At 45.6% G+C, this 12,847-nt stretch overlaps 1 protein-coding gene across 4 annotated transcripts in view; it reads right to left on the bottom strand.

The window, feature by feature from the left end:
* Positions 1–633: 633 nt before the first annotated feature.
* Positions 634–12,847, bottom strand: part of LOC119956043 (A disintegrin and metalloproteinase with thrombospondin motifs 14-like) — a 180,686-nt gene continuing 168,472 nt past the window's right edge. For all 4 annotated transcript variants that reach the window (XM_038782814.1, XM_038782813.1, XM_038782812.1 and 1 more), the window contains 2 exons: positions 12,713–12,823; positions 634–2,626 (listed from right to left, as the gene is read on the bottom strand). In XM_038782814.1, coding sequence (XP_038638742.1) covers positions 2,010–2,626; positions 12,713–12,823 — 728 coding nt within the window. In that variant the 3' untranslated portion in view covers positions 634–2,009. The remainder of the gene's footprint in view (positions 2,627–12,712; positions 12,824–12,847) is intronic.

Here is a 12,847-nt window from a genome sequence, read left to right on the forward strand (position 1 = left end):
CACAAGTGTGCACGATTTGACAAAATAATTGCTCCATTTGGACACATTTTGCAACAGTGAAAAACGTTCAAAGAACTGAACAGTGAATACTATTTATCAGCGGTGCTTCAAATTGATAAAAGGGATGGGAAGTATGTTGATTTGAAATTTGACATAGTGCCAAAATCAACTATGTCAAGATAGTAATTCAGGACCGCAAGTTACAAATAGAATACAGGGGGCAGCACGCTTCCTACGGCGCTGAGGGTCCGGGTTCAATCCCGGGTCACTGTCCGTGTGGAGTTTGCACATTCACCACATGTCTGTGTGGGTCTAACCTCCACAACCCAAAGATGTGCAGTGTAGGTGGATTGGCAACATTAAATTACCCCTTAATTGTAAAAAAAAAAATTGGGTATTCTAAAATAAAAAAAAATAGAATGCAGCATTTATAACAAAACGCCTGACAAAGAGATACCGAAATAGCATTTATTACCACTTTTAGCATGGTTCATCAGTAAACTAAAAGGTGGCTTAACTAAGTATTTCATGGGTCTATTGCTTCTGCATTATAGGGATTAGTTTCTAATACACTATTTAACAAGGCAGTCCGCATTTAAATGTATGGAATGAGTGGAAGAAATGATCGCTCGGTTAAGTGTTGCAATTTCTTTTATCTGTACTGAACCTACTTTCTTACGGAAATACAGCAGAAATTAAAGTTTTTCAAAAGCCTAATGAGCTGGATGTACCCATTAAATAATGGATGGTGGTTTGTAGGGCCATGCACAGCACCAAATGTGGATCTTGATGCATTCAGATCGCAGTCTATTTTGGTTTTCGCCGAAGCAGATCCGAAACACTTGTTTCCCATGCTATCTGAGGAGATTAAAAACTGTTCATAAACTCATGATAGACTGTATTCGTGTCACAGTTACCGCCCATTGCACTAATATCAGGCTAGACATTTAGATCATCTAACAACCAAGGCACAAGATCTCAGATTCCCTGTTTATTTTTATTTATTTTTTAACATACAGCAATTAAAAAAAACTAAAAAATAAACCTTAGAGATATTATTTATAAAAAAAATTCACTTCTATATTTTTGAATGAAAATGCATCAGCTGTAACGTGGACATACGCTGTGTGTCCAACCGTTCTATTAATTACATTACACTGATGTAGCCTCTCTTCGACCTCGAAAGAAAACGGTGACACAATTGACTAGACGTGGAGGCCATTGCTAATAAATTCTTTCAACAATGCAAAACTGAGATTCTTTTCCAGTTCAATAAATATTAAAATTAAAAGCTCTTCTTCATTTATGTACAGGATCTATACAAACTGCAAAAAAAAGAATTACGTTAATATATGTACTCTGTAACGAATGGCGTGCCAAACTGGGCTGTTAAGGCTGTACAAGCAACAAGACAGCTAAACTTAATATTACACATTATAAACCTATTATCTTTTTGGATGCTGACATTTACATTATATACACTATGAACGTTATTACTTATCACTTAATTACCACAACAGTACTGTTAGGTGTTTTCAAGTCAATCTTTAAATTGCTCGAACATAGCACATTGTATGACACCAGGAAGCTTGAGGAGCTACATGCATGTCGTATCGCGCACCCATTCCTTAAGTATGAGATCTTTTGTTTAGGTGTCAAGAGGAACATAATTGGGGTTAAAACCTTCAATGCAAATTTGAGGTTCACACCAACACAATTCACATCTGTGAAACTAGCACCATTTTGTATCTGAAAACACTTGAGCTTTGCAATAGACGAGGCTGCTGTTATCTTTTACAGTATTTGTATGTATGGTCACCACCATCTCGAGTGGACAAGGCACTGACCAGGACGCACCTTTTACCTGCAGCTGTGAGCTGATACTGGCTGAAACTGCCTCCTAGTGAGCAAGTGTATCAATCTGTTTGTCAGGGATTTATGGTTCCACTGAGAAAATATTGCAAACTGCAGTTCCGTTTGAAGGGCATCATCATTGTAGAATTGGTAATTCATGTTACGGTGGGTGAGATTCTGTGGGTCAAGTCTGCTTCTGATTCACTGTCGTCCTTTCTCTGTCTACTTGCAGCTTCTGTGCTCCAAGTCTCGCTCCTACTAGTTGTACGAGGCAAAGTTCTCTCCTGGTTTGTAAACAGCTGATGAGTTGTAGCGGAGTCAAACACACCCACGCTACTGTGCCGTGTTGTCTGTTGAGCAGCAGGCAGCATAAACGTGCTTGCAAAAGTGCGAGCATTTAGCGTAGTGAAACTGTTGGTGGTTCCCTGAGACCCTGTCGCGAAAGCTTTGGTTGACGAACGGTCAGTGCCACCCACGCTGACAGAAGTAAAAGGTGTTGGTGAACTGGCATCCTTCCTGACGGTAGTGCTTTTGACTGTTGGATGATGGTTATAAGAGATTGCCTTTGTCACCATTTCTGGGATAGGGCTGGGATGGACGGTGCCCACGGCACCTTCAGCGTCCGAGGCTGCCTGAGAAGGAGGAGGGGGAAAGGTTGGCCCCCTTTTATTGCAGGATTCGCAGCACAATTTATTATACCCAGGAATAGAACAGTATCGAGCCAAAACTTCCATCTGACAGAAAATGGATTTATCCCCAAGGCATGGCTCCCCTGTAAATTAAATCAAAACAAAGTAGTTAAGGTTCTTCAAAAGGCAGAATATTAGACCTGAAAGTGAAACACAAGAAATAAATTCTTCGAATTAAATACTCTTTTGATGCCGGATGTGTTAATTCTAAAAGTGACAGATAATGGTAAAACCTTCAAGAACAATGCAAGTTTAGTTGCAGCAATGAGCAAAGAAATGAACCTGGCGAGTTAGAACATAGAACAGTACAGCACAGAACAGTTGACTAGCTGCGTGCTTTTCAGGCAGATACAGAGCAATGCATCACCTCCCTGAGCTCAGAGGTAAAATGAACATAATTGGGGTTAAAACCTTCAATGCAAATTTGAGGTTCACACCAACACAATTCACATCTGTGAAACTAGCACCATTTTGTATCTGAAAACACAGGTTCTGCCTGTTCAATCTCGGGTGCTTCTCAACTCTTTTTACCCCTCGTTCCCCAATTACTGTCAAACAGGTGAACATCCATTGACTGAATTAGGCAGCGGAAGAAATTTTGAGAGGTCACAACTGGGGATGCTGGAGTTCGGTGCAAACATTGGTTTCCAAAGCTACCCTTCGGCATCCTCACCCTGTCCAGAAGTAACCCCAATTGGGGGAAAGCCCCCAGTACAAGCTTCAGTGAGAATGACCTGCTCCCAATTCGCTCTGAAGCAAGACCTGCTTTGATCTTCAAGGGGACCTGCATTTCTAACATGGTCCATGACAACCGTTTTTGCCGCTTGGAATATGGTGATGAGGCTGGTAAAGATTCTATCATAGAATTTACAGTGCAGAAGGAGGCCACTCGGCCCATCGAGTCTGCACAGGCTCTTGGAAAGAGCACCCTACCCGAGGTCAACACCCTATCCCCATAACCCAGTAACCCCACCCAACACTAAGGGCAATTTAGGACACTAAGAGCAATTTATCATGGCCAATCCACCTAACCTGCACATCTTTGGACTGTGGGAGGAAACTGGAGCACCCGGAGGAAACCCACGTACACACGGGGAGGATGTGCAGACTCCGCACAGACAGTGACCCAAGCCGGGAATCGAACCTGGGACCCTGGAGCTGTGAAGCAATTGTGCTATCCACAATGCTACCGTGCTGCCCATTATGCTGCCCATTCTAATGGCGGTCTTGCACATTAATGTGGGTCTACAGTTCTTAACTCTACGTTACGTCCACAGGAAGGTTAAGAACATCCAGGTCACAGAGGTAGACAAGGTGGTAGCAGGGTTGGATAGCAGGTTGGTTGGGAGAGAGGGTACGAGGGCAGGGATCTAAATGGTCCATTTTGATTTGGCCATTTAAGCTAAGGGCCTGGTTTATGATGACATGGTTTCATGAAAGAATGTTTTGCAGCACAGTAAAAATAAATAAAAATGGGTATTTTGCGGAGCTCCCTTCCTTACAATCGCCCGAGTCTTCAACATAGGGAACTAATCACATGTTGAAGCAAAATGTTAATTTTGCTGTAATAATACAGAAACCCAGCTTCGGCTATTTAGTGAGTGCACACAGGCAGAAAAAGATAAGGAAAGATATGGGTTGCTTTGGATCACCGTTTAAACGGAAGATACTCTTTCTGCTGTTCGTTAAATAATTAGTATGAGCTCATTTGGCCACTCCACTTGATTGAGCCATTTGGGTTCACATCAAATGAATATGTTTTCATTGTAAATACACATTGAGTGAAAGCTCTTTAAACAGACATCACATTGAAATGCTAATGAGGGACTGTTAAAAGGCACTGCAAGCGTGTTAAAAATGCCTCTAATCTTAAGAATAAAGGCAACACAACAGGTAGTCAATCTATTTATGTTCACTGCAATAGCCTTCACACATCAGAGGAACTAGAATAAAGTAGTGTAGCATCCAGGAAGTGGGGCCCTGCCGAGTTTTCTCAATCTTTGATGCAAGACAGATGTTCCAAAAGTTGGCCTAGTGCATTTGCCATGTATAAACAGTAAGAATTAATTATCTACAAGGCCCCTTGCACTCAGGGAAACTCGCTCTTCAGGGTCTCTTGCGCCTTAGAAGGCCATTTCTTTCACGTTTACTTACCCGAATGGCTGCCCAGAGGAGGAGTGCCTGAAGTATAAGTCTTTGGTTGTCAATCAGACAATGGATACACTGTTTGAATGGGAAGAGGTAGGGATACCACCTTTATTGATGTAGATCTAACCACCTGAGCCCCCTGGAGTCTGCACGTCCTCCCCGTTTGTGCGTGGGTTTCCTCCGGGTGCTCCGGTTTCCTCCCACAGTCCAAAGATGTGCGGGTTAGGTGGGTTGGCCATGATAAATTGCCCGTAGTGTCCTAAAAAGTAAGGTTAAGGGGGGGTTGTTGGGTTACAGGTATAGGGTGGATACGTGGGTTTGAGTAGGGTGATCATTGCTCGGCACAACATCGAGGGCCGAAGGGCCTGTTCTGTGCTGTACTGTTCTATGTTCTAATGCGGAGTAGTAACTCCCGCCTATTGCTTGGGTTTCATAAATTCAGTAGCCAATTGCCATGTGTCTCGCCATGGGAGGGGGTGGGAAACTGTGCAAATGATCTGCCAACTTGATAATCTCATAGTTGAATTCGAAAGAATCTTTACAGCCAAAGGATAAATGGGAAATTAGCATTGCGTCTAGGGTTGAGGCATAGCCAAACACTGCGATGGAGCAACTCCCAAGCAGCACAGCCTCGGATCCTTCATTTAATTCAGGTACCGCCACCATTTACAGCAATGAAAATAATCTTTAATTAGTTAGTTAGCTACTTTGTCACTTGGCATATTCTGCAGGTATTAGAGGAAGTACATCATGTTGAAAAGTATAATTTATTTTTGCATGCAATACCTGTGAACCAGGAAGATGTTATTATTTTGAATATTGCTGCATACAGGTTTGGTGGCTCTATTATGTCAACAATGATACCATGTAAACAACATCCACCGACCTCCTCATCAATCATCTTTGTGACTTCCTCAAAAAATGATCAAGTTAGTAAGGCACGACCTCCCCTTCACAAAACCACGCTGTCTATCACTTATGAGTCCATTTGTTTCCAAATGGGTATAAATCCTGCCCCTGAGAATTCTCTCCAATAATTTACCTACTACCAACGTGAGGCTCACTGGCCTATAGTTTCCTGGATTATCCCTGCTACCTTTCTTAAACAGCGGTACCACATTAGCTATTCTCCAGTCCTCTGGGATCTCACCTGTAGCCAATGAGGAGACAAAATGGGCAGCACGGCAGCATTGTGGATAGCACAATCGCTTCACAGCTCCAGGGTCCCAGGTTCGATTCCGGCTTGGGTCACTGTCTGTGTAGAGTCTGCACATCCTCCCCGTGTGTGCGTGGGTTTCCTCCGGGTGCTCCGGTTTCCTCCCACAGTCCAAAGATGTGCAGATTAGGTGGATTGGCCATGATAAATTGCCCTTAGTGTCCAAAATTGCCCTTAGTGTTGAGTGGGGTTACTGGGTTATGGGGATAGGGTGGAGGTGTTGACCTTGGGTAGGGTGCTCTTTCCAGGAGCCGGTACAGACTCGATGGGCCAATGGCCTCCTTCTGTACTGTAAATTCTATGAAACTACCATCAGGCTCATCGCCTCAAGTCTTTTAGGGGCTGGTTTAGCTCACTGGGCTAAATCGCTGGCTTTTCAAGCAGGCCAGCAGCACGGTTCAATTCCCGTACTAGCCTCCCCGGACAGGCACCGGAATGTGGCGACTAGGGGCTTTTCACAGTAACTTCATTGAAGCCTACTCGTGACAATAAGCGATTTTCATTCATTTTCATTTCAGCAATTCTCTTTGCTATTTAATTAGATAGTCATTCCCTGGCAATAAGCAGTCAGGGGCAGGAACTATGTATCGAGTTGTCTAAACTTTGAGGTGGGACCTTTACAGCAATTGGCTCCAGAATCTGTTTATAATGCGTCTGGATGAACAGAACTCAGGACTGTAATTAATTGGAACATCCGAAATGAGAATGGTCAGGCCCAATTGACAGCCAAGATCCCTCAAGAGACTTTAGTACTTGCCAACTGTATGGTATAAGAAGTGCCCACCTGTTTGGAGGTAACTGTATTGAAGAGGCCCTGGTCAGTTACATATTCATACAACATTTGCGCTGGTATATGACGTATCTCGCCCACCTAACCATACAAAGTGGTTGCTCATGGCTGCCAGGCAATGCAAGAGAAGCTTGGTAACATTGTTTTGAGCCATTCTCGGGACCATTTCCCGCTTCCACTCAAGGTGCTCTGTATGAAGTGTTTTGGCACTGCCATTTTTTAGTTCCCCCAACAATGTGGGGACACAATGGGCAGAGGAGCAGGTGAAGCACTGAAGGGACGTCAGGCAGAACAGGGTGCCCCAATGGCACGCTGCCCATCGGCCAATACCTGTCCACCTGCAGTTACAGGCAGACACACCTTTAAAAACATTTGCTCATGGGACTTGGACGTCGCAGGCTTTTATTGCCCTTCCCCACATTGCTGCGGGTCTGGAGTCACATGTAGGCCAGACCAGGTAAGGACGGCAGATTTCCTTCCCTAAAGGACATGAGTGAACCAGATGTTTTTCTTCGACAATCGACAATGGTCATTATTCGACTTTTTTCAATTTCAGATTTTCATTATCGCTCCATTCACATTAGTGCTGCTTAACGGACATCAACCAGGAGTTTGAGATGTTGGCCATCATTTAGCCACAGGCCTGGTTTCCCATCTCTGAACTTTGTGGCGGCCATTTTCCTGTCACACCAAAATTGAAACTTCTTTTTGTCACTTTTAAAGCTTACCCAGATGTGTTTAAGGACTGTTTAAACACAAATTCCCGTTCACCCCTCCCGACAAACTCCCAATACCAACCTTGGAGTGGGAGCGCTTCCACACAAATCTGATGCAGCAAAGTCAGGCAGGGTATAGACAGAGTACAAACATACACACTCCCCATGGAAGAGTTTGATTGGGGAATCTACACCCCATGGGCGCAATTCTTCCGAAAGGGAATGAAGTCCCCTCGCGATTGCATTTAGCCACGTGTTTCCCTGGTGCTCGCAGTGCCAAGAAACCCATGGCTATTCAACGCGATTTGCGTTGTATAAGGGACCTGAATGGGGATTGTGTGACCGAGGCTGCATATAGCCCCGTTTTGTACAGTGGGGAGCTCTACTCACCGGAACCCCCCAGTGTAGCGAGAGATTGGGACGCCATCCGATTTCCCAGGCCCCCAAAATGATCCCCGACCTCCCCTCAGCCCGAACGCACTATGGGAGGGTCTCAGCCCCCCCTCCCCCAAAAAAACCCCATGCCGGGCATCCCCGCCCCGATTGCAGGCAGGCAACAAAAAAAATGCCAACTTAGCTCCTTGGCAGTACCAGGGTGGTACCTAGGTGGCACTGCCAAGATGCCAGGCTGGCCCTTCCAGGATGCCATGCTGGCACTGCTTGGGAGCCCAAGTGGCACAAGCAGTGCCAGGGTATCACCCTGCCCAAAGGGCATGCAGCTGGGGGCCTCTGACCTCCTGGGAGATCCCGCACAAGTGCCCTTCCGCCTGGTCCCCGTTTCTGGGCGCTCGCCCGAGATCTCGGAGGCAAAGGGGATGAATCCCAAAGCCTCAGGTACCTCGGGAACCTGCACAATAGAGTGAGGCTTACGGCCTTGCTCTAATATGCAGATTTCCTAAAGAGTGACCCTGCCCACGATAGGTAGATAGATAGATAGAGAAATACAGCACAGAACAGGCCCTTCGGCCCACGATGTTGTGCTGAACTTTTGTCCTAGGTTAATCATAGAATTTTGGACACCAAGGGCAATTTAGCATGGCCAATCCACCCAACCTGCACATCTTTGGACTGTGAGAGGAAACCGGAGCACCCGGAGGAAACCCACGCACACACGGGGAGAATGTGCAGACTCTGCACAGACAGCGACCCAAGCTGGAATCGAACCTGGGACCCTGGAGCTGTGAAGCAATTGTGCTATCCACAATGCTACTGTGGATAGCATTAGGGCAATGATGCCCTTAAGAACAAATTAATCTACACTCCATTACTCAACCATAATCCATGTACCTATCCAATAGCCGCTTGAAGGTCCCTAACGTTTCTGACTCAACTACTTCCACAGGCAGTGCATTCCATGCCCCCACTTCTCTCTGGGTAAAGAACCTACCTCTGACATCCCCCCTATATCTTCCACCATTCACCTTAAATTTATGTCCCCTTGTAATGGTTTGTTCCACCCGGGGAAAAGGGTCTCTGACTGTCTACTCTATCTATTCCCCTGATCATCTTATAAACCTCTATCAAGTCACCCCTCACCCTTCTCCGTTCTATTGAGAAAAGGCCTAGCACCCTCAATGGGCAGGATTTACATCGCAGCGTCTCACGCGATCGCAGTTGATCTCGCGAGGTTTGCTGGTAGATGAATTTCATCGACCACGCTGCGCCGTGGCGAGCTGCTTTTCCCATGCTTAAAGATAGGCAATTAAGTTATTTTTCAAAGAAAAGCAACTAAAGCCAGTAAGGTACGAGACAATAAACTCAATGTTACTAAGGGGAAGAGTAGACAGGGAAGAGATGATGAACGCAAAGGGACAGGTGGTCTGAGGTGCATTTGTTTTAATGCGAGAAGTGTAGCAGGTAAGGCAGATGAACTTAGGGCTTGGATCAGTACCTGGGAATATGATGCTATTGGTATTACTGAGACTTGGTTGAGGGAAGGGCAGGACTGGCAACTAAATATCCCAGGGTATAGATGCTTCAGGAGGGATAGAGAGGGAGGTAGAAGGGGTGGAGGAGTTGCATTACTCGTCAGAGATGATATCACAGCTGTGATTAAGGAGGGCACGATGGAGGATTCGAGCACTGAGGCAATATGGGTGGAGCTGAGAAATAGGAAGGGTGCAGTAACATTGTTGGGACTTTACTACAGACCTCCCAAAAGCGAGCATGAAGTAGAGATACAAATATGCAGACAGATTATAGAAAAATGTAAGAGCAATAGGGTGGTTGTGATGGGAGATTTTAACTTCCCCCAACATTGAATGGGATTCGTGTAGTGTTGGAGGCGTAGATGGAGCAGAGTTTGTAAGGAGCATCCAGGAGAGTTTTTTAGAGCAGTATGTAAATAGTCCAACTCGGGAAGGGGCCATACTGGACCTGGTATTGGGGAATGATCCCGGCCAGGTGGTTGATGTTTCAGTCGGTGATTACTTTGGGAATAGCGATCACAATTCCGTAAGTTTTAGAATACTCATGGACAAGGACAAGAGTGGTCCGAAAGGAAGAGTGCTAAATAGGGGAAAGGCAGAGTATAACAAAATTCGGCAGGAGCTAGGGAATGTGGATTGGGAGCAGCTGTTTAAGGGTAAATCCACATTTGAAATGTGGGAGTCTTTTAAGGAAAGGTTGATTAGAGTGCAGGACAGACATGTTCCTGTGAAAATGAAAGATAGAAATGGCAAGATTAGGGAACCATGGATGACGGGTGAAATTGTGAGACTTGCTAAGATGAAAAAGGAAGCAACTCAAAACTGATGAAGCTTTGGAGGAATATCGGGAAAGTAGGACGAATCTCAAACGCGCAATAAAGAGGGCTAAAAGGGGTCATGAAATATCTTTGGCTAACAGGGTCAAGGCAAATCCCAAAGCCTTTTATTCGTATGCAAGGAGCAAGAGGGTAACTAGAGAAAGGATTGGCCCACTCAAAGACAAAAGAGGGAATTTATGCGTGGACTCAGAGAAAATGGGTGAGATTCTTAATGAGTACTTTGCATTGGTATTCACAAAGGAGAGGGACAAGACGGATGTTGAGGCTAGGATTGGATGTTTAAATACTCTAGGTCAAGTTGTCATACGGAAGGGGGAAGTTTTGGGTATTCTAAAAGACATTAAGGTGGACAAGTCCCCAGGACCGGATGAGATCTATCCCAGGTTACTGAGGGAAGCGAGGGTTGAAATAGCTGGGGCCTTAACAGACATCTTTGCAGCATCCTTGAGCACGGGTGAGGTCCCGGAGGACTGGAGAATTGCTAATGGTGTCCCTTTGTTTAAGAAGGGTAGCAGGGATAATCCAGGGAATTATAGACCTGTGAGCTTGACATCAGTGGTAGGCAAACTGTTGGAGAAGATACTGAGGGATAGGATCTATTCACATCTGGAAGAAAAGAGACTTATCAGTGATAGGCAGCATGGTTTTGTGCAGGGAATGACATGTCTTACAAACCTAATAGAATTCTTTGAGGAAGTGACAAAGTTAATTGATGAGGGAAGGGCTGTAGATGTCATATACATGGACTTTAGTAAGGCATTTGATAAGGTTTCCCATGGCAGGTTGATGGAAAAAGTGAAGTCGTATGAGGTTCAGGGTGTACTAGCTAGATGGATAAAGAACTGGCTGGGTAACAGGAGACAGAGAGTAGTGGTGGAAGGGAGTGTCTCAAAATGGAGAAGGGTGACTAGTGGTGTTCCACAGGGATCCGTGTTCGGACCACTGCTGTTTGTGATCTACATAAATGACCTGGAGGAAGGCATAGGTGGTCTGATTAGCAAGTTTGCAGATGATACTAAGATTGGTGGAGTTGCAGATAGCGAGGAGGACTGTCAGAGAATACAACAAAATATAGATGGATTGGAGAGTTGGGCAGAGAAATGGCAGATGGAGTTCAATCCAGGCAAATGCGAGGTGATGCATTTTGGAAGATCAAATTCAAGAGCGGACTATATGGTCAATGGAAGGGTCTTGGGGAAAATTGATGTACAGAGAAATCTGGGATTTCAGGTCCATTGTACCCTGAAGGTGGCAACGCAGGTTTTTTTTTTAAGAACAGTACAGCACAGAACAGGCCCTTCGGCCCTCGATGTTGTGCCGAGCAATGATCACCCTACTCAAGCCCACGTATCCACCCTATACGAGTAACCCAACAACCCCCATTAACCTTATTTTTTAGGACACTAAGGGCAATTTAGCCTGGCCAATCCACCTAACCCGCACATCTTTGGACTGTGGGAGGAAACCGGAGCGCCCGGAGGAAACCCACGCACACACGGGGAGGACGTGCAGACTCCGCACAGACAGTGACCCAGTCGGGAATCGAACCTGGGACCCTGGAGCTGTGAAGCATTTATGCTAACCACCATGCTACCGTGCTGCCCACTGCCCAGGTTGATAGAGTGGTCAAGAAGGCATACAGCAGGCTTGCCTTCATCGGGCGGGGTATTGAGTACAAGAGTTGGCAGGTCATGTTACAGTTGTATAGGACTTTGGTTCGGCCACATTTGGAATACTGCGTGCAGTTCTGGTCGCCACATTACCAGAAGGATGTGGATGCTTTGGAGAGGGTGGAGAGGTGGTTCACCAGGATGTTGCCTGGTATGGAGGGTGCTAGCTATGAAGAAAGGTTGAGTAGATTAGGATTGTTTTCATTGGAAAGACGGAGGTTGTGGGGGGACCTGATTGAGGTCTACAAAATTATGAGAGGTATGGACAGGGGGGATAGCAATAAGCTTTTTCCAAGAGTGGGGGTGTCAGTTACAAGGGGTCACGATTTCAAGGTGAGAGGGGGAAAGTTTAAGGGAGATGTGCGTGGAAAGTTTTTTACGCAGAGGGTGGTGGGTGCCTGGAACGCTTTACCAGCGGAGGTGGTAGAGGCGGGCACGATAGCATCATTTAAGAGGCATCTAGACAGGTATATGAACGGGCGGGAACAGAGGGAAGTAGACCTTGGAAAATAGGAGCAGGTTTAGATAAAGGATCTGGATCGGCGCAGGCTGTGAGGGCCGAAGGGCCTGTTCCTGAGCTGTAATTTTCTTTGTTCTTTGAATGGCTATCATCACCGTCTCCAAATATGTTCATGACTGAATTTGCAGATTCACCGGTAAGGTTTTTGAATTTGTGCTCCAAATAGTCCACTTTTGGACCGTCAATCTCAGCAGACAGGTCACAACATGAGGCAGCTAACCCCCACATCCAATACTGTAATTAATATCCCAACATGAAATTCCAGAAGCGCTGGTTTGTAAAATCCACGTCAATATTCAAAGATGGGCGGTATGATGAACAATGGAGCAAAGTGAGAATTACCTGTCGAAATTTTATGAACAGGCTTCTCCGGTACGAGTTGCGACATCCAGTGTCCTCGTGGAGTCACGTGATCAACGGTGCCCGTGCTTGGGGTGAAAACAGAAGACTTTCCTGAGTGAGGAGAAAAGATTTTTG

This window comes from Scyliorhinus canicula, chromosome 22, assembly GCF_902713615.1.
Source record: "Scyliorhinus canicula chromosome 22, sScyCan1.1, whole genome shotgun sequence".
Lineage (NCBI taxonomy): Eukaryota > Metazoa > Chordata > Chondrichthyes > Carcharhiniformes > Scyliorhinidae > Scyliorhinus > Scyliorhinus canicula.